The following is a 23,042-nucleotide window of genomic DNA, read 5'->3' as shown; positions in this document are numbered from 1 at the left end:
TTAGAGTCTTGAATGGTGGTGAGTCTTGAGGGTGGCGACTCAAGGAAGTTACTGGTTACGAAGCGCCCATAAAACCAACAAACAAGTGTGTCAGAATGTGTTAATCAGTGAGCTGTAGAAGTGCTGGTAAGGCAGATTATGTTACATTTGAACAGAGCCAAGCTAGTTGTTTTCTTCTGCTTCCAGTCTTTATGCTAAACTAAGCTAAGCTAACTGTCTCTTGGCTGTAGCTTCATATTTAATGGACTTGAAAAGAAAGACAAGCATATTCCACAAAATGAAAAACAATTCTTTGAGGCTTCATCTAAAAAGGGTCCACTGAAATTTATTATGCGGTCAATAACGAGAATTCACATGCTTTTATTGACCATTCTAGATTAATGGATTATTTTAAAAAAAAAGATGAAACAGGTTATGAGGAAAAACACAGCCATACCTATACTTGAAACCACTCAAGTGTGTCACTGTGGTTAGCAAGTTTGAAGTCAGCATATGAATTTAGAACAGTGATGAACTTGAATTTAATTTAATTTAGCAAATTTTATTCACCCAGACAATCCAAAAATTTGTAATTCAACAATATTAACTGTAGTCTATTTAGGCCTATTTAGATTATACAGACGAGTTATTGGGTACTTTGACCATGAAATCAACATGATTAGAGGAGTAGGCCACATTTTCAGATATTGATGTACCATTTGTAGAGGATTGGAATTGAAAGGAGACACTTTCCTTTTGCAGACTGAACCAAGAGGCAACTTCATCTGTAGGGATTACGATATGTCAGCGACGGTCAGAGGAATGAGAGGAAAGACCGTAAGTATACACATGTCTGTCATACTGCTTGCACCAAAACGCTGACCACTGCAAACTGCTGTTTCCATGAGAGGAGGACACATGTTCTATTGATTAAAACTGGAGCACATGAGAGAGAAAACCATGTGCACTGTGTATACTAAAGCATCATGCTAAGTAACAGCAACTGCTGCACTGCTGTAAAAAAGTGAGAGGGGCACGATCACCTTTCAGCACTCAACAAGATCCCCTTTTGCGCCTTGATGGGCACCTAAATTAGCTGTCAATCAGCATACGTAGCTCTGGCCTGGAATCATGCTATATGAATACACCTACATACGCACATATGCACAAATACACACACCTCAGCTTAGCTCCATCTGTCCTGAGATGATGGTTTATTTGGAATCCAGGGCCACAGCCACTGTAGCACCACTGAGTCTCTCTTTTGATATTTTGCACATGTGTCTAGCACCTGGCCTCTGATTTTGATATTTATTCATTATCAACATCATGAAATGTCTCAGAATGACTTTTCATCGAGTCACCCACACTCCCTCCTCTCTTTCCTTTCGGCCTTGCTCTCTGTCTCTAGCCTCGTCTCAGCAGCACCTTTTCATTAGAGCCTTGGCTGCAGTTCCATTTGTCTTGATCAAGTGTGTTGTGTGCGCTGTGTGATGGCAGTGGGGGCAGAGACAGGAGCACCGCGTGTCAGAGGAAGCAGACAAAATGATAGCAGTGTCAAATCTAACATACTGATGCTGTTCAGGCTGTGCCAGTGCAGCACTGATGGGGCCTCTGTGCTCTCAACAACCCTACGCATGCACGTGTTCCACATGCACATATGCATGATTGAGGCACACGTGCATATTCAAACTGACTCCAACTTTAAACGTTACATTAAAATACGGACAATGCTGGCACGGTTGCGGAGTTACGGTTAGGTTAATATTGATATAAATTAGAGTTAGCATCCTACTATTAGAGTTAGGGTTAGGGCATGTTCATCCATGTCGATCCATTCTAAATTCAACATGTGTATGGCACTGATACAGCTTGAGATTGTACTTTTAAGACAGGGTAAAACTAAATGTCTACTATTAAGATTAATTTACAACTACTGACAAATTTACTACTAAGATCAATTTATTGCAAAGTTGTACACACTGTTTTAGTTAGTTGCAAATGAATGATGTGCAGTTCTCATGAAATTCAGTTGGATTCACCCAAACTGCCTTTAAGTTTCACATTTAACACCAGTCCAACTTGCTGTATGTTTAGTGGTGAAGCCAACTTCAACAGACGTTTGGCTGACATGAGTGAATAACTTTTCATTTTGTTTCAAACTTTATTCCATTAGACAATTTTTCAATCTGTGCACATTCAAGGCAACTGGAACAAAGGGTATCTGGATATCATGGTGTCCACGGAGCCTTTCAAACTTCAGACTCTGTTTCAGTCTGAAATGTCTTTAACAACACGCAGCATCAGTAGCTCAAGGTGCTGCTGTGGGTGACCCTGATCTCATCGTGGAAGGTCTGATTTGACAGGAAAACCTCCATACAGGGGATCATTCATTTTAACCCCAGTTGGGTTTTCCCATGTGATCCCAGTGGGTTGTATACAATCATACAATCGCATAGACCTGGAACACTACAGGTCTCAACTGGAACGCCATCAGGACAGTTGACATGCTGGTACAACAGGGGTGAAGCAGGGTTTAGCCAGTGAGGGGAAATAAAATATTCAGTTAAAAGGTAATTGGGAAAGGAGAGAGAAGGACAGACAGGTAGGACAGGGACAAGGAAGTGTCCCTGAAACCATATTCTCCACTCTTCCTCCTAGCCAAACTGGCCAGAACCTGCTGAAATGAAACTTGTATATGTATGGAATGTAGTTTAATAAACTACAGACTGTAAAGCACATAGGTTTAGAGTACCAGATGCTGGGAGGGAGTTCTGATGTACTTCTGTCATAGAAAGTAAAAGAAAGGTTAAATTCAAAACAGCAGGACATGAGAGTGGTACTTCAGAAATTGATCGAATCACCCATTTGAATTTCGGTAAGTCTGATTGATCAGGTCAAAACAAAAAACATTAATTAAGTCACTGAAAGACAGTTTGAAGGTCTAAAAGCAAGGAATGTCTTTGTGCTGTCCTTCAGAAACCAAATTGTGGCCTGATATATTTTTTTAATTAGAAGAATCCTTGATACTAATTTTCATCAATCGCCATCCCTTGGTATTTTTAGTAGGAATAGAACACGCAAAGATTAACTGAAAAAGAGATCAGATCAGGTTTGACTAGTGATGCCAAAAATGTGGTCAAAAGATGCCCAGGGGTTCTTTAGGGTTGTTCATGCAGCCCCCAGAAACAAAAGCAACATGTTTCACACCTACCAAAAGAACAGACATTGGTTTAGTTCTAAAAGACACATCTGATGATAAAAATCTCATAAAATGAGGGCTGACGTGTGAGTTGAAGTCTTTGACGTGAGGAGGTTTAAGGACCAAGTATCCATTTGGTCACAGGGTTGTCCAGTCATGCTGACTTCAACAAGGACTGTGATGTCTAAGATATTTTCACCTGCACAAAGGGATAGCATTGGGACTGGTGTTTCTTTCCTTGCCTTTACTGCCCCTTCTGAGAATTTTGATTTTGAGAATATTCTACAAAGTAAAGCGCAAAACTTTCATGGCGTAGCTCTGTAATCATGGGGCTACAAGTTGGGTGTACAACCTTTTCAGGGGGTTTGTTTTGCTAGTAAGGTATCCTGTTCTGTAACACGGTTAATCAAAAATGAGGGGAATGGAACACAAAACATTTGGAGTAAGAAAGTAAATGTTAGTCATTGAGAAAACCTAAGAGCCATCCATAAGTTTGGTAGGTAGAGTTAGGGAGGAAGGGTTTAAAGGAAAACAGCGACCTCTTTTACTCCTTTTTCATCACGTTATACAGTTGCAACAAAACTGTGACTGTGGGAGTAGACACAGTGGGCACCAAAGGTTTTTTTAAAAAAAAAAAAAGATTAAAACAAAATAAAGACAGAGAGAGGAGAACGAGGAGGAACGGAGAGGAGTAGAGTCGGGGATACAAGCACAAGCGCCATGGCAACACATAGAAAGAGGAAGAAAAGAGTTACCCATAAGTAGCCGCCGTTTCACCCGCTTGTCCACATCAGCTACTGACGTGGCATTGAACTCAGAGCTCTCAATTGCAGCCTCATCTTTCTCTAAAACACAAGTGACAAGGGGACAAACAGTGAGCAGCAGGTTAATGAGAAGCCCAAATGACCAGACCTTCAGCCCCTCTTGGCGTTTGAGCAAAAAACCAAAGCCAAGAAGCAAGAAGCGATGAAGAAGCGCCAAAATCCCTGTTAGAGTGTTAATCCCCAAACAAATGATGAATCCCCCAGAGCAAATCAAAAGAACAAAACAAAATAAATGAAAATGATCAGTATCAGTGTGTAGCTTACAAAATGAAGCGGTAGGTAGGCAGGTGGGTAAGGGGAAGGGAGGAGAATCAGGGCTTACAAATGGAAAAAAGTAAATTAAAAAAAGATAGAAGTGTGGGGTTTTAGGGATGGAATGGGGTTGGGATGTACGTTAAGGGGAATTTTAATTCTGATGTTGATGTTGCTGTTGTCGCCGATGGAGTTTCTGTCATATCCATGTTTCCATATCAAACAGCCACACTGTGTCAGCAATGATTCCCTTGCGTTAGGATGGAGGAGGAAGACGAGAAAGAGAGGGAGGGGAGGATACATGTCCAACATTTCCAAGACAAGCTGCCTTAAATGTGGGCACAGAGACGAAAGCAAAGAAAAGGGGGTGACGATGACGACAAGAAGGAGCAGCAAGGGTGGTGCGGGGGGGAGGGGAGGGGGGACAACGGGTCAAACAACAGAGCGAAGTGCTCCAAGAACCGAGCAATGACAAGATGATTGACAAGAAATGATGATCAGAGGAACAGAGAGAGAAAAAAAGAGAGAATCAGTCCCATCATGGCCCACAATGGGAGAGGTATATGAGGGAAGGAGGGGTGCACACACTGAGAAATGGGGTTTGAAGGGGGAGTGTAGGGGAGGGCATGCAGAGAAAAAACAAAAGCAGGAGGTAGTCTGGGGGCAGCGCTGGTTGCCTGTTTGTCTATGGAACATATCACAACTGGCTTTTAACAGTCAACGCTGGAAAAACCACGTTCCCGAAGCTGGGCAGTGGAGGTGGGAGGAGGGGGGGCTGAGGGGTGCAAGGAGGAGGGTGAAGGGGGAAGAGGAGGAAAGGTGGCGATGGCGATGGTTGTGGAAGGGGTTGAGATCACAGTTAAGGTGGCATGCATGTGCTGCAGTGTTGGGGGACTGTAAGTTTGATGATGGGAGTTGGGGCTGGGAGAGGGAGGTGGTCTTTCACTGGGCCTGAGTCATTAGGGCCTGAATGAGCATCTCTCTGTGAATGGGCACCACTTGCTGCAAAAGGACTGGCCTTTGATGTACACACACAGTCCTATGGAGGTGTGGGGGGGGGGGGTTGGATGAGGGGGTAATTAATGTCCCTTCCATTGCCCCGTCCCAGGCCCACTACCTCTTTCTCTCTCTCCTCTCAGGCGCTTGATGGACAAAGTGGAGGACTCTCTGAAGTACACTCAGGGATGAATGGAGGCTTTCTAGTGCTCGGCTAACAGGTGAAATGTGGTTGTGTGAATGTGTGTGTGTGTGTGTGATTGTGGAATCGAGAGCTTGTGCATACCAGAGTGCGTGCTTTTGAGTGTCTGCTCGGTTGAGTGTGTGAAAAGGAGAGGGAGATAAAAATGCAAGTGTGTGAGTGTGTGTGAATGAGGAGTGGATGTGTAAGACAGGTTGAGAAGAGGGGTGGGAAGAGAGGAGTCCCAGCCACTCGCTCCTAAAAGAGTCTATGGGGCTAAGTGGTGGTCGGAGGCCCATAGAGAGGGGGTGTTTTAGAGAGCCAGACCTACACAGGACGAGGATGGGGAAGAGTTAAACCACTCTACTCTACTACAGCTAGGAGGAGAATGGTAAAAAAAAAAAAAAAAAAAAAAAACCCAAGGCACTGGAAGGAAGCAGAAGGACCAGGGTCGCTACTAACGACAACAACAATAAATAAATGTACATCAGTACAAAAAAGGGAAAAATGAAAGAAACAAAAACAAAACAGAAAAAAAGGGGAAACCATACAAATGCAGTGCAGGCCTTCCCATGCAGCTGGGCAAGCAGACAAACAGAAGACAGACGGAAAGATTAGTGAAAGAGGCAGTGGCAGACAAATGCGGCACATGTGAGTGGACACATGCAGTAGGAATGGCATGTTGTAAGAGTGAACGAGGGTGAGCGGTTGCAAGTCCCTGCCTCTCTATGAAGGTGTATGGAGCAAGAAAAGGGGGGCTGATGGATGGGGATGAGGCATGGAGGTAATTTTTTGTTGTTTTTGGTTTTCAGCGAGTCGGTTTCGTGTGGGACTTATGGAGGAGGTGGAAGATGAAGAGGTAGTGAGAGAGCTGGAGGAGGAGGAGGAGGAGGAGGAGGGTTAGGTTTGCTTTCGTGGGAGCTTTACCTAAGATCAGGCTGCAATTGAGATGTCTGTTTTTAAACCACCGAGTCTAACATGAGGCCAACGACTCCCCCCCACCCCACCCAGAGTCACTCTTTCCTCTTGCGCACTGAGGATTAATCACCTGATTTGGTTTTAACATGGATGCTCAGACAAGACAGGCAATCAGGTACTATCACCAGAAAGCAGGAGGAGGAGGAGGAGGGAGGAGGAAGAAGGAGGAGCAGAGGGATAGCACTACATAGAAAGGGTAAAAGGAAGGGTGGGGGTGGGAGGGTTAAAGGTAGGCCCATAGAGCAGTTGGGACACTCGGACCACAGACACAGAGGTCCTTTCTTTCGTATGAAGAGAGACAGAGAGAGAGAGAGGCAGAGAGAGAGAGAGAGAGAGAGAGAGAGAAAAGACACAAGACATTGGGAAAAGTGGGAGAGGAGGGTTCCCGCTTGTTCTCATTCTGCTTCCTCTTCGCAGACTTTCCTTGTCGATGTGTGTTTCACTTCTTCAGAGCAGCTGGAAGGGAAAAAGGGTTATCAGCAGCACAGCAATCTGCTCGAGTTATGAGGATGAGAGAGAGAGAGAGAGAGAGAGATGGAGAGAGAGAGAGGGAGAGAGAGATAGAGGAAGAGAGGAAGAAGTGTTTCCAGTGTTCCAACATAGCAGGAAGGACAGAACATCACAATGACATCAGATAACTGTGTGTCTGCGTGTTTGACCAACAGCACTGACATGAGATGTTTCTCAGTTCAGTCAGGAATGAGAGAACTTTGTGTCCTCTAGTCGGGCAGGTGGTTATAGTCTCACGAGCTTATATGTGACAAAGGGTAAAATCACACATCTTTGGTTTAAAACATATGGAAAAGTTTACTTGATTTTTTTTTTTATTTGGCTTATTAAGGCTTACATTGACTAATTACAAACAAATCAGAACTTGTAAACAAAAGTCGCATGCACTCCCAGCAGCTCATTAATTGGACAGAGATTTGGTGACCTGTCGGTTTGCCAGGTTAGAGTTTCTGGCAGCAGGGGAGTCTAAACAAGTTCTGTTTCCCAGCACTGAACTTTGGTGATTACAGCCTCGGATGATTTCTGTGTAGAATGAGCTGCTAGGAACAACTTTTCTTGTGTTTGGATCCATTCTGAACACTTAAATAAATAGCCAAATAAGACATTAGACCAGACTGTGGTTTGGTCTTGGTTCATTTTCAGAATTAGAGAAAATGCTGGCTATCAGATGTCTGACTCCATCTCTTTATACCCATAAATCCTGGATCTTGGATTGTTTCCTATAACTGATTGTCCTTACTCCTAATAAACCACCATTGCTCTCATCTATCCCAATGCACCAAACTGAAGAAGAGCTGTTTTACATAAAAACATGTATATGTTTGTCTGCAGATGCTTCGATCATTAAAGTGTAGGCACTCCTTTTCAGAAAAGACCTTTGAGTATAGTTGTTGCATTAGTGTCTAGCTGGCTACTGCTATTACCTGAGCCCTGCAGCTGTCAGGTGTTAAAATGTTTGAAATATTGTGTGCACAATTTATCAAGTTATTCCCTAAAATTAATCATTCCAACGCAAATCTGTTCCCAGCCAAAACATTCAACGTATCTGCATTCCATTATCCGACACCAACATAAAACTTTATTAAACCCAGGTGACCCATTTAGGTTGTCCATGACCTGACCACTTTATTGATTTTGCACAGCACAGCAGCACGGGTGCAGCTATCATCTGAAGCTGGCCAGCTGAAACAATGTCCAATGTAGCATCAAAACTGAACAGGCTTGCAAAATCCTAGCAAGGGTGAACAAATTCAGTAATATAAGGGCATATGCACATTAAACTACAGCTGCTAGTAGGGCCCGACTGATACTGGAATTCTGGGGCCGATGCCAATACCAATATAAAGGAGTAAAAAATTCTGATATTGATACATCAGCCGATAATCTTATATATACAGAATATAAACATAAACACACATTTTTTTGAAGTGATCCTTCAAATGTGGTTATCAAACACTCGTGACAAAGATATGTAATGGAGGCAAGATATTTTACAGTTTAACAATAAACTTTATTGTATCAAATGACATCAGTGCATTAGAACGGTAAATTTCACTGAGAATGTAATAATTATAAATAACTATAAATGAAAAACACATAGAACAAAAAAACATATGTACGTATATATTAAACTTGAATTAAGAAAAAGGATCAAACATACATAAAATACTACCTATATAACTAGAATTTAAAAAAAAGACAACATATATGCCGATAGCAATATATCTGTAATAGGCTGGTATCGGCTGATAATATCAGCTGGTCGATATATCGGTCGGGCTCTAGCTGCTAGCTTGTCATTAACACTCTGAGGGCTCCTTTTCATCTGGATTAACCACAACAACCTGTAACCTCAGTTCCTACTGCTACATTAACTGAATGCTATTCATTTAGGGACTAAAATTAAGTGATTTGAGGACACTAATTACTAATTTACTCATACTAATTACAAATTTTGTGCACAAATGATCAATACCTTGACACCTGCCTGGGCTCCATAGACTACAAGCCCTTTAGGCCAATATAACCCAAATACATCCAGGTTGAAACCGAGCTGCAGTAGCCTGGCTACAAGAGCAAAGGAGAAATGATGAGAATTGTTTCCAGGCTGTACAAATTATTTCTTACATGTACGTCAGCAGAAAGGAGGTGGAAGAAACCGAGTTAGGAACAACTCCACTTACCTGGAATGCCTTATTCATCCTCTACTGATTAGAGAAATAGCAAGATGAAAATTAATATCCTTTATGGTGGGATCCAGGATGCGGAGGCATGTTTCAGCCGACAGTCATCTGTACAAATGACCTTTTCAGCACAGAGAGCTGCATGCCAGTCGCTGGCCGGGCTCACTCAGTTTTGATGTGATGAATGTGTTTTTCAGAAAGGGAGATGTGTCAATCATTAGTTTTTCTCCTACCCAATTAAATGATTTCTCTAATACTCAAAACATATTACAGCTCATTCATTGGTCCTTTAGCACTTCACCAAGACTTACTACTGGGAATGATCATGGTTTTTGTGTGTTCCCTATATGGCTTGTAGTATGTGGCAGAGACTATAGAGACAGAGAGAGACGTTTCTGTTTGCAGCCTGTATATCCTGTTTTACTGAACAACCTGCTGCACTTTAGTTTCATCTGCAACAGGAAGCCTCTGAATAAATTGTGTTGCTTCTTTCTTAACCATTGGATAGTAAAAATGAAAGCTCTGGTGACTCATTGATTGGGAAATTTGGAGGTTGTGACATGTTAACTTTTTTGAATTATTTGAAATGTTTATTATTTCAAGGCTGTTCAGTAATTACACATGAACAATGTTACTGTATATACCCACCAGCCAGTCTTTAAGATACTTTCTGCCATGTATTGTGCACCTTGGAATGTATTCTCAAGGTGAAACAGCTCTACCAGTATGTCAGTCCTCCCAATGCAGAATTTATGCATAATCCTGAGAGGCTTAGCTGAGGGCAAAAAAGCCCACACAGTAATTCATCTAGCTAATAACAGAAAAAACAATGTTCAACTCAATTTACTGTTTAGTTTTGAAATCCTTGACATATTTTGGGTAATGATTTTAATCTTATGCTTAGAAAAAATAATGAATTTAATACGTGCTCACTCCACATTAGTTGCTAATGTGATTTCAGCTTGCGCAAAACTACGATTGATAGCAGTTAAGTACATAATGTAATTATTCATATTTTATGTTGTTTTTGACTGGGAACCCAACAGTAGTGGTTCTGGTGGGTTTGGCCTAATAAGAGAATTGATGCAGGATATTGTGCATATTGTGGATGAAGCTGGACTGCAGCTCCGCCACGCTGTCAGTCTTGATTGTATTTCTACATGAATGCTGTGCTGAATGTGGATATACTGTAATTCTGTTCAAGTGGAGTTTCTCTCTGTCTACAGCTGCCTGCTTCTTTTGTGTTGAGTGTTTAAATAAGACGAGGCCGGTGGAAGGGGGGGAAGAACTGTTGGGGAGCTGGGAGATGATCTATCTGCCAACTTAAACCCCTCCAACCCCAACCCTCCTCCCCCAACTCTTTTCCTCATTTTATAACTTTTTTTTCATTTCTGTATGGAAACCGTTAAGCAGCCGAGAACAGGGGTTTGTGTGTTTGTGACCTGGGAGGCCATCTTGGTTGTCACTCACCGATGCAGGTCTTGCTGTCTGAGTGCAGGGCGTACTTCTGGTGGCAGCCGCACACCGGCCCTGTGTCCGTGTCGTCGCATGTGTGCTGGCAACCGCCGTTTCCATAGTTACAAGTCACTGAGGACGAGACACACATTCAGGTCTCTCATCTTGTTCGGTATATGTAACACACGGCTCACGACGTTCTAAATAACCACTAATTCCTTACAGCTTACGATACGGAAAGACAAATTACATACGCAGAGGCAAAACAATGCCCGACTGGAAATAGTGCTTCATATGACAAGGTTGGAGAGGAGTGAGATGAGGAGGGAGAGTATAAAGGACAGACAGAAGGAGAGAGAGAGCTAAATAGAGAAAGGGTGAAAGAAAAGTGTGGAAGAGAGAGACAGGTGGGCGGGAAAAACCTACAATTTTGTATCATGTTCCATGTAAGGTTAGGAATAAGGCTCTATTGTTTGAATGATTACTATAAATGTTGTGCTTGAACAAGGCTTTGGGCTCGTGTTTTAGCAGTCACTAAACATTCTGTGCTTCATACTCCATGAGCAGAGGAACTACAGCCCAGGAACCAAAGTGGGACTCAGTAGGTGTAATGTAAAAATGTTCCTGGGTTCATGGACTAACTTAACTGGTCAAAAAGGACTTTAAGAAGAAAGGCAGAAAATGAAAGAGAAAGGGAAAGAGAACTTGAGAAAGAAAAAAAAAAAGCATTTTGAAGGCAAAGGAACAGCATGAGCGATGAGAAAAGATGCGGAAGAGTGATAAAGAGGATGTCCTCGAGGAGGAGGGATAAAGACGGAGAGAGAAAGGGAGCAAAGAAAACGGGAAAAAGAGGAGATTGTGAAGAGGAGCAGGAACTTTTCTTTGAACTCAGGAACTTAAGTCCTTATCAGCTCTAGTTCTTTGGCCCTTTTTCAATGGCCACAAACTGTTGAGATGGAGTTTGCCCTGATAAAAAGTTGATTTGACAAACATTAACTTTGTGAGACATTTGCAATTCCTCAAACTTTACTTTCTCCTAATTTGTCTTTGAGCTTCTCCAGAGTTCTCAGTGAACTTTTCGAGAGTCAAATTTCTTCTTGTGTAAACATACTTGGCAAATAAAGCTGATTCTTCTCATATTCTAATGATTCTAATTATCCAAGACGTTGGATCTTTTGGTGACCCTAAAACAGAGGAAAGGCGAGGGGAGAGGAAGGTTGGAAGGAAACAAAAAGAGGAGAAAGGGTGATGCAAAAAATGAAGAAGGAGAGGAAGTGGGAGATAGAACGAGAGAGAAAATGGAGGAAAGAGGTGAAAATGGAGAAAGACTGAAGGGACGTGAGTGTAGAGGGAAGGGAAGGTGCGCGTGTGTGTGTGTGTGTGTGTGTGTGTGTGTGTGTGTGTGTGTGTGCGAAGGCGTTGTAGACATAAATGCCGTTTCTTTCATCACTCATTTACTACCGTCCTGCGTCGCCATGCTCAACAGGCCGGCACAGCACTCGGTCCCTCGCCACTAATGAAATATTACTACAGCGGGGGACGCATTAGAGCCTTTCAGAGGCTTTCACAATCTTTACACTCTGACTGTCTGAGAGGAGAACAAGATGTGTTGCCAAACAAAGTGTAACTAAAAGCTTATTTTCCCCCCCTCAAAAACAGCAGCCCAAATTCCATGGCTGCAGGCACTCAGCGTGAAGAGTGAGAAACAGGGATGGAGTGGCGTGGGGGGTGAATTCTCTCTACTGAATCCTTCAGCACCTTCAGCTTGGCCTGAAACGCTTAAATGATTCTGGTATTAAATGTCCACCCTCATATTTTACAGCTGAAGGTCTACTGGAACTTGTCCATCATTGCTATTACAGATGTTTATTACAGGAAGAGTTTAGATCCTTCATCACAACAGTATGTAACCTCAATAAAATCAAATCTATAAAACATAGTGTTAATACCTCGCTGGCATGTGAATCGTAAAAGAAAGTGACAAGTCAATCGACTGATGATTAATAGATGACGGAAAGCATAACGCAAAAATGCAAAGCATGAACAAACTTGACACATACACATACACATACTAAAGGTTGACCTAAAAGTACATCCAGTGTGTGAGATCCAGCGTGATACCTACATGTACAGTCTTTCTGGTTTTTGGCCAGTTCGAACCCAGGACGGCACTCGCATGACACTCCTCCTTTCCCTGGAGCCTCTCTACAGATGTGGGCGCAGCCGTGGTCCTTGTTCATGCAGTTCATCCCATCTGTGCAGGAGACAGAGAGGGAATGAATTATTTGATCGCTTTGACAACGTGTGATGAGATTTTGCCTGTTTGTCTAGAAGTACGTCTGACATTTTGTCCATTATGTACGACATATTCACAATACGCAGTGACAGTCTGTTGATGGCAGAAGGAATTGGAGGGTAAAAGAAACTGCTTCAAAGGGAAGATTTTAAAATAAAAAGTATATCCTGGCTTGAATGAGGAAAAAGACTTTTAAAGAACTTTTTAAATTGTACATATTGATGATTCTTTTCTAATTGTATTTTTATGGTAATAATGTTTTGATTGTGATAGCTGTGTTCTCTGTATCTGTTAGTTATTGTCCATTTAGAGGTGTGAACATTGCCCTGATGAAGACCCTGTGCGGATGAAACCGGTCAGCGTAATAACCAATATCCGACTAAATAAAGGCTTTTAATATAAGAGGCCTTAAAGAACAGTTTTTTTAATCTTAAAGAGCACCATAAGCTTCCCTGGACTTACTGCATGTTAAACTCAGTAAGTGCATACTTTCTTGATTTTCCTTTGTACCCTTGAAACCGCTGAAAAATGACGTAAGATTATGCATCTTAAGAATGTTGACAGATGCTTCACATTTAAAGATATTAAATGTTTGCCTCATTAAAGTAATTAGCAAAGTCTATTCTAAGTGTAGCGTGTATTTCCCAGCAGTCATGTCATACTAACTTGACGATTGTCTGAAACTGTCAGTTGTGTTTAAAAAATGCTGTTAGTTTATATTTTCCCAGTGAGTTCATAATACTTCAAGTTAGATGGAACTGGAAATAAGGTGATTTCAGACTATAGCCATATGCTTATTTAGGCCCATGACACATAACACAAAGGGCAATGTAAGGAGTACTCACTTTGCTTGCCTGGACTAGAGTATATAAAAGACATTTAAGACAACCACAACTACATTTTGTTCAGAAACTCAATGCGCTCACATTTATAAGTCCTTTATCAGTTATTTTACAAAACAAGAAGCTAGTGTGCATATGCTTTTCTCAGTTTTCTATCCTCTTATACTTCTTGAAATTAAACTTTTCCAACAGAACACATGCTTAGTGTGATTGTGTGGACTGCTGATGACTTCTACTGCAGCAAAGAACATGTCCTTGGGTGCAGTAAGCACAAATGATGGGCCAGCTGTAGTATAAAATAGAGACTGTAGGTGTACTTGTAACTAAAGTCCTGTAGCTTCTCTGTTGTCTGTGCAACACAGTCTCACATCAGAATGTGTAATACCAACATTGGTCCGCAGTGCAAGACGTATTAGTTTCACAATAAAATTAAAATTGTGAGATGCCTATGTCTGTTTGTTTTTTGGCCTATTCTTTTCATAGGTCTATGTCCACATCACGTTTTTGTCTGCTCAAACAAAAAAATGTCTGCCATTCTTTTTATTCTCAGTGGAAAATGCATTATTTTAAGATAGTTTCAGCATTAAAATGGATTTTGATAACACTGATAGCGAGAAATGTGCATTTTATTTCCATAATCTTCATTTAGTGAATACATATCATGTTTAGTTTGTCAGTTATTATGAAGATGTTTTCAGGCTTTCTATCGTTGCTGTGGTGGTTGCTGCTATCGCTAACACCATGTAGTAGCATGTTGTTTGAATAATTGTCTTTGCATTGTGTAGTTATCTGAGCTGTAATGTTATTTGTCTTATTTTATGTAACTGTTTGATGAGTGTAGATTTTAGAGCATCCCAGAGATGAATTGAATTGAAATCCAGAATTTGAAGCTTTGTGATTGGCTGACTCACCCAGAAATATTTTCCTCATTGTCTCCATGTTAAGGTTCTCTTTTGATAGTAACATTTCTCAACTCAAAATCATGTCCTTAATAACTCAACAATATAATGGGTTAATGTTAAGGTGTTGTCATGTTATGTTTAACCAGTCTCACATTTTGTTGTGAGACTGGGTTGGTCTGTGACAGCAAGCTCAAACCTCAGCCAGGGGTCGTCAAACTTCTCTTTTCCTTTCCTAATTGCTAAAAGCCAGTTTTATGCTTTCTGAAATCCTGCCTAAAAGTCTCACTTTCTCTCTCGCATACAAACACACACACACACTAAAGTCCTGACACATTTCCTCTTCTTCATCAGCACCAATTAAGCCCTGCGCCTTGATTTATGCCTCAGCTCAGCCCACATCGTTCTCAGCTGTCACTGATCCAAAGCTTCTTCCTGTCTGCACTGAGATGACTCGTCATCCCTTCATTTCTTAACCCGACCTGTTTGATGTGGTCACAGTCTAATCCCGGTGATTTACAGAGCATACTGTGGAAATAATATCTGAAATAGGCCAGTGTTTAAATCTTCATCAGCTGGGGGAGGAAGCAGAGAGGTACAGGATGAAGGGCCAATGCTCTCCAGAGAGGTGAGCAGGGAGGGAGAACCCAGCCAAAGATATCACTGAGCTCCAGGAAGAACTGGAAAAGTTAGTCTGGGAGTGTGTGGATGTCTACTCGTCATGGCACAATCAGATGTATTCACTCACAAAAGACGGTTTGTGTGTTGCATGTGTGCACACCTACGCCTTTTCTTTTTTTTTTGTACTTAACCTTATATTTGAAGGAACAGCCTGTTTCACACACGTCATTTACAAAATAAAAAAAAAAACAAAACTGTTTCTCCAAATACAGAATTTGGTACCTGGTCCATGATTTATGGCCATATTTTTCATGCCTATCAATCATTTCTTATGAGACCGGGATGCATCAACACACTTCATTATGACTTTTCAGAAGAGTCTTCGTTCTTCTGAAATTTTAGTAACATGCAAAAAACGAGGACAGAGGGAATCTGTCTCTTCAAGGATAGACACACAAAATAAACATCCCTCACAACAAAATGAACTCCCTTAAAAGGACAGTCCTGTTACCAAGACATCATCATGTTGTTTCTCAGCTCATCGTCTTCTGTTTGCCAACATTTCTCAAGGTTCACTAGCTTGATCTAGGCATCCTTTAGTGTGGGGTTTTATACCCATTTTGGGTATAAAAGGCAACGGGCTGTAGTTTATCAGAAGTTTAGTTGCTAGGAGATTCCCATCATGAATGTTACTAAAACATGTACCATGTTTAGTCAGGGACTATATTTCAACATTTAAAATCCAAAAGTCTGAGCTGCACTCTGTAGGTTCAGGAATATCTACATGAGGAGAAGTATGAGATGATTATTGATCAGCATCATATGTGTCTTAAGACAAACCTCCAGCTGCCTTACCAATGTTCACAGTGTCACAATATTAATAATAATAATACGTTTAATTATTTCTATGAATCTCAAAGTGCTAAAGCATTAAAGGGCCAGTGCGTAGGATTTCGTGGCATCTAGTGGTGAGGTTACAGATTGCAACAAACTGAATATCCCTCCCCTTCGTTTCTAGTGTGTAGGAGACACAAAAGGGCCCTCTCTAGATCCAGTGTTTGGTTTGTCCATTCCGGGCTACTGTAGAAACATGGTGGCGCAACATGGCGGGCTCCGTGGAAGAGGACCCGCTTCTGATGTAGATATAAAGGGCTCATTCTAAGGTAATGAAAACACAACAATTCTTATTTTCAGGTGATTATATACTCATTAAAACATACTTATGAATATTATATTCCATTTCTGCCAAGTCTGTTCCGCTAGATGGCACTAAATTCTACACACTGCATACATACATATATATATATATATATATACATACATATATATATATATATATATATATATATACATACATACATATATATATATATATATATATATATATATATATACATACATACATATATATATATATATATATATATATATATATATATATATATATATATATATATATATATATATATATATATATATATATATATATATATATATATATATATATATATATATACATACATACATATATATATATATATATATATACATACACACACACACACACACACACACACACACACACACACACACACACATCTTCCACTTGCAAAACAGGAAGGCAATGCATAGCTGAGCTGATGGTGGATTTGTGAATCTACAGCATGTGTAAGGCCAGAGATCACTGTTCAAACAAATGACTCACTGTGCATAAAAGCAGTAACATTAGTAAGATAGTGTTTGGGGAACAATATAATATCCGACTGGGATTTTGATCTTCCTCCACTGACGTAAATCTCTGTAAATGAATGTGCTTTGATATCGACTGGACGAAGAAATGAAACGTGTCCAAAGAGCTTCTCCAGACTCAGCAGGAGGGGAAACAGAAAGAAACTCAGGGTTTGTTGAAGAAAACCTGCCAGCGAGCAGGTTAGGTTCACAGAATAAGTGAGTTAAAGTGATCTTGCTTTCTGGAGCTTAAAACCCAAAGTGTTCTTCATATCAGGGTTAACATGCTCAAAGTTTTCACTAAACCTGCTTTCTGGAGTAGACTCTGAACTGTGAGGTGTAGAAGCAAAATCCTTAGTCCAAAACCACCCACTTACTTTCCACCATTTTACAAAAAAAACAAACGAAAACCAACAACATTTCATCCCATCTTCACCAAATTTGATACATAACATTTTTGGATGACCCAGACAAAATGTCCTATAAAAGGCATGGACTCTTTGACATAAATTACTATCATTATTGATTGCATTGTGCAACAAAATAGGTGACTGACTCCAAACGATCCTGCATCCTGCTGCAACATAATGAATTCAAATGAGTCAGTAGTCGTGAATCTGTATCTCTTTAAAGTTTGTACAATTTATCCTTTAGAAAGCTCCGATGTTTCCAGGATTTAGGTATTTGGAAAAACAGCATGATTGCCCATCACTGTGTTTATTTTGTTGCAGATTAACCAAATGCAGATTAAAATCTTCTAAATATTTTCTGTTACTAAAATAACAAATTTAGAGGACTGTGGAACCTTGGCAGAGGTATGCGCTTTCTGAGTGCTTTCTAGACATAGTTGGATTTGGCAGTAAAGGCCCTGTGCTTGAGGATGCTCTCCAAACAAATCCAAGTACCATGTGAGAGATTTTACAAGGAGTACAAATACACCTCAGAGATGTACAGAACAGATCCCAGCAAATACATGGTGACACATGTAAAAGCACAACGTAAGTCAAATGCAGTAATTAAGACTGCTCATTAACTTTTTTAAACATTTTTATCTTAAATCTTTGAGTGATAAATTTGCATCTTTACTCCCCAGGACTTACATTAATGTGTTGGCACTCACTATCCTCTAACTAGACTCCCCACACCCCCTTCCCTGGTCCCCAGGGTGAATAATGTCCCTTCATGGGGCCCAAGAGTGTTTCAAGTACCTCATTAGGGTGCCATTCCCCCTAGAGAGTCCCCTTCACAAACAGAAAGTCCTTTCTTAAATCAAACACTGCCATTCTAGCTGTCCACTCCCAGCAGCACCATTCCATCAAAGTCCAAAATCAAAGGAACCAAATGGTTAAAGGAAACCCTGCATTCACATGATTAACAAAAGATCAAACAAAATCTTCCTCCCCGTTCAACATTATATAATTCAGACAGTATATTTCAGTTAACAGTAAATGTAGACAGGTACTGGTGCACAGCCAAATTTGGACCCTGTATGGCCCAGAAAACTGCAATGACACCAGGGGGTAAAAAAAACTTTAAACAGTTGCCAAAGCATGGACTGACCCTATTTAAAAACTAAACTCATAAGAAAGCAATGTATCTACAATCAATTTAAACCTGGGAGAAGTCAAATAAACTCAGTCAGAGGGAGGAGGCGGATACAGGACGGGACTCGGCACAACGGAGCCTAAAACAGCAAACAGAGCGGCGGCTGCAAACCATGAGTGGCCTCTCAACGTGTCTGATGTGACGAGGCGGTGATGCTGAGAAGCAAAGCCTGCAGCTCACTGATACATTCACTTGTCAGACTCAGAAAACCCACATGGGTCCCTGGAAACATTCAGCTGTATCTGATGTCGAGCTCTGTTTAGCTCAGCGTCAGCTTTGACCTGCTCATACACAAAGAGAGATGAGATTTATAATAATAATAATAAAAATAATAATAATAATAATAATAATAATAATAAGTAGCACTTTTTAAAAACACAGTTACAAAGTGCATGATACATAGACAAGAATTAAAAGCACATGACCAAAATAAACAAAACTAAAAGCAAACAAAGAGTATTAAAGGCTATCCTGAGTTTTCAGCAGCCGCTTAAAACAAACCACAGATTCAGCAGATCTGATGGGTTGGGAAAGGCTGTTCCAAAGTTTAGGAGCTACAACTGCAAAAGCACAGTCACCTCTGAATTTAAAATAGGAACGGGGAACAGATATAAAGGCCTTGATGAGATGATTGGAGTGGACGACAGCCAGATAGGGGCTCAACAACTCTGCTATGTACGCAGGGGTGAGGCCATGCAAGGCCGTCCACATAATTAATAAAATTTTGAAGTCAATTCTGTTTTACTAGAAGCCAATGAAGGGAGGCAAGAATTGGGGTAATGTGGGGCTGAGGGAGTTACAGTAGTCTGAGTGAAAAAAGATTAGGGTATGTACTAGAAGGGTATGACTGAGTTTAGTAACATGAGATTCAAAGTTCAAATGTTGGTCAAAAAGGATACCTAGATTCTTAGAGGCGGTCTTGATGTTTCTAGCGTGGGAGCCAATATAGTGACTGACCTCCGTAGTAAAACAATCAAGGCCGATCACAAGGACCTCAGTTTTGTCAGAATTGAGAAATTTTGAGATATCCAAGTCATGAAAGGTGGTAAAGTTATTGAGGTTATTAGGTTTAACTGAGAAGTAAAGCTGCATGTCATCAGCATAGCAATGGTAAGAGATACCACTGGAGGAATTAAGCAGATGGCTGAGCGATAGCATATATAATGAAAACAGAACAGGTCCAAGGATCGACCCTTGTGGGTTCCCACCTAAGAGAGGAGTGGAGGAGGACATGTAATTGTTAATGTGAACTTTGAAATGTCTGTTAGACAAGCATGAGGAAAACCATTTGAGGGCAGTACCAGAGATACCAACCTAGTTCAGTGGTCTATCAAATAAAATAGCATGATCAATGGTGTCAAAGGCAGCAGATAAGTCAAGTAAAACTAAAAATGGAACCTTTTCACCTTTATCTGCATGCATAAGACTGTCGTTAGTTACTTTACGCAGTGCTGTTTCAGTGCCATGTTTTTGATGGAAGCCAGATTGAAATTTATCAAAGACACTGTGTCCCACAACATGGGACGACAACAACAACCTTTGGCGGTGTGTCAAAGCAACCTGGAAGGAGCCGCTGAAAACAAAGTCACCAATCACAGGACTGGTTTCCTTCCTGAGAGTGCAGGGCCGCACAGAGACAGGCTGTCACGGTATGCCTCTCTGGAAGAGGCCCTCGCAGCCCTCCTGATTCCTCACTTGCCTGGCTGGGTGGCAAGCAGGAAGCCACAGCCTTGACTGGGGCAGAATAGGGACATGCTGGAATATTTTTAAAAAATATTCTGACTGGGTGCAACACTGCAACCAATACACCACTGGATGTCCCCCCCACCCACCCAACAGCAGAACACGCCAATTTTCTGGGCCACACCATTGGCCAGATTAATAACCTGATTCTGGGTTCCAGGTGTTGCTACTGCTGCAGGGCGGGTGATGTTGCTTGCCACAGTGGGCTCATGTCACGTGTGGCTGGGACTCACCGCCCTACAGAGAAAGGACAGAAGACTTCCCAGGAGCTCCCATAGCTCTGGACGGGCTTTTTGGGTGTGCAGGCAGGACAGAGCACCGCCAGCCCCCACTGCTTCAGCCACCTTCCAGACCACCTTGACGGAGACACTGCAGCATTGGCCCTCCCGTGACCACGGAGTGGCCCATGCCGGTGCAAAAACTGCCGACAGACCCCTGTGGAAGCTGGCCTTTACACGGGGAAAGTCTGCGGTGCCAAAATGACTGTCAGCGGGTGGGAGCATCACATCCACAAGGGCTATGTTCAACCACCCCCTCCCACCACTGGTCATGTTCAATGTGTTCTGTGCAGAATGTTGAAAATGTTTTAATAAAAACAAATTACATTTTCCAAAGAGCACAATCCTCCACCCTCCCTCCATGATGCTGGGATGATGACAGCTCAGGCTGCTTCATCCAGCTGGTCACTTACTCAGCTGGCGCTCCTGCCCCTCTTCCCTCTGTCAGGGAAGCAGACGGCGGGCAGCCTCATTTAGCTGCAGGCTGTGCTAGCCGGAAAAAGCTCAGTGCTGAGCTCACATGACGTTGTGAGAAAGAAACACATCTCACCCAACATAGTGACACACAAAAGCAGATATGTCTCTCTCTGTGGTCACTGGTATTGTTATTTATTGGACCATCCCGTGCGGCCTGTCTCCCCGGGTAACAGTGAGGCAGTGAGCGGCGTTATATCCTCATGGAAGAATTACACCTTGCACCCACACATTGACTGGGTAGAGGACGGTTCATGTCTGCTTAGTGTCAGCACTGTCTCCTGCTGTTTTTGCCGCTTCCCTATATGGGACCGGCATACACAGGTCACATCTCAGTTTTACGATAGCCCAGCTGGCGGCATTATTTCTTCTTTAGAGAGTAATGCCCCATACCCACACACAGGCCAAGGAGAGGAGACATCAAGTCTGCTCTGCTCCCCTCCAGTTATTTCTGTGGGAAATATGGAAGGGGACAAACGCACTGACGCAAAATCTAACGCTGTGTTGAGGTGGCCAATGGTGATGCATTCACGGACCACCCCAACGGCTCAGCCCATTCGATACCAGTCCCCCATGGGCCAATCTTCCATTTATGGAAGGTTTGGTGGGGGAGAGGGCTGAATCGGAGTATTACAGATTCCTGGCTGCTGCCCCCCAGCTGGCCACCCATCCTCTGACAAAGTTTTACAAGGAGCATCAAAGTAGCATCAAAGCTACGTGTTATCGGAGTGGATGGATAAAGCACTGAGACTGGGTTATTCACTCCAGTTTTGCCGTGTTCCTCCTCCGTTCTTTGGCATCAAGGAGATAAATCTATCCTCCCAAGAGGAATTAGATTATCCTCCTGTCATGAGGGCTTTGGCAATAGACCTATAATCTCTCACCCCCTTGTGGAACGTTTCTTACAGGGGTTAGGAGACAACACCCAGTGATGCGTGTCTCCGCCCCTCCCATTGGGAACTGCCGTTGGTGCTCAAGGCCCTAGTGAGTGATTCCTATGGGCCTCTGGAGTGCTCCTCTCTGAAGGCGTTGTCATTCAAGACAGCTTTGCTGCTTGCGCTGACCTCAGCTAAGAGAGTGGGTGAGCTGTGTGCCCTGTCGGTTCACCCCAGCTGTCTGGGGCTCCATGGTGACCACAGCGTTCCTTCTCTCAGACTGAAGCCCTCCTTTGTTCCCATGATCATAAGGAGTTCCTTTAGGTTGATAACTATTCAGCCAGAGGCATTTTGTCCTGCACCCCAGTGAGACGTCACAGAGGCAAAATTGCATCTGCTGTGCCCAGTACGTGCGTTAGCATGTTGAACACACGGCACCCTCGGTGCAATGTACAGCTGTTCGTGTGCTATGGTGAGGGAGTGGACAGTGAAGCCCTATCCAAGAAGCACCTAGCTAGTTGGTTTTGTGAGTGCATCTGGGGTGAGTGTTGAGGACCTATGCACGTCAGCGTCATGGTCTATGCCATATCTGTTCATAAGGTTCTATCTCTTGGACATGAAGGGCTCCTTTTCAAGGTCCATGCTCGCAGAAGCAACTCAGGACTTGCGAAAAGGGTTGTGTGAGTGTCAACTGTGGTACACCTGACCCTCCCGGGCAATATACGCCTGCATTCTCCCGTGATCCAAGATGACTCGAGGAATGAGGTGTGCAGGGTGTCTCTTTCACCCCTGCAAGATTAGGCCATGGTTACACCCAGTTCATGTTCATGTTAACTGGACTGGGTTGGGCCCCCTACTGCTCCTCTTAAGCAGCTGGGATTATAAAGTAGTAGGAGGGCTGTGGCAACTAACCTATAGCCGGTCGGGCTCAGTGAGGCAGTCTGATGACTACTGTACCCATAGAGTCCAGTAAAGGGCGGAGCCTGTGTGAGATAGAAAGAGGGTTACGATATTGTAACCCTAGCTCTATAGCACAGGCGGAGCCCTCTACCTATGGACCCTGCTGCTCCTGAGCCATCCACTAAACTAGTTTCAGAATGGGAGCTGCAGTGAGAAACTGC

General features: G+C 42.3%; 1 protein-coding gene across 5 annotated transcripts in view; it reads right to left on the bottom strand.

Annotated features, from left to right (window-relative positions):
- The window catches only part of scube1 (signal peptide, CUB domain, EGF-like 1), a 124,382-nt gene that overhangs the window by 39,712 nt on the left and 61,628 nt on the right, over positions 1–23,042 (bottom strand). For 4 of the 5 annotated variants that reach the window (XM_044343492.1, XM_044343494.1, XM_044343495.1 and 1 more), the window contains 3 exons: positions 12,686–12,814; positions 10,576–10,692; positions 3,937–4,026 (listed from right to left, as the gene is read on the bottom strand). In XM_044343492.1, coding sequence (XP_044199427.1) covers positions 3,937–4,026; positions 10,576–10,692; positions 12,686–12,814 — 336 coding nt within the window. The remainder of the gene's footprint in view (positions 1–3,936; positions 4,027–10,575; positions 10,693–12,685; positions 12,815–23,042) is intronic. The other variant, XM_044343493.1, reaches the window with a different exon arrangement.

Source organism: Thunnus albacares, chromosome 23 (genome assembly GCF_914725855.1).
Source record: "Thunnus albacares chromosome 23, fThuAlb1.1, whole genome shotgun sequence".
Lineage (NCBI taxonomy): Eukaryota > Metazoa > Chordata > Actinopteri > Scombriformes > Scombridae > Thunnus > Thunnus albacares.
This window is presented reverse-complemented; position numbering and strand designations above follow the sequence as displayed.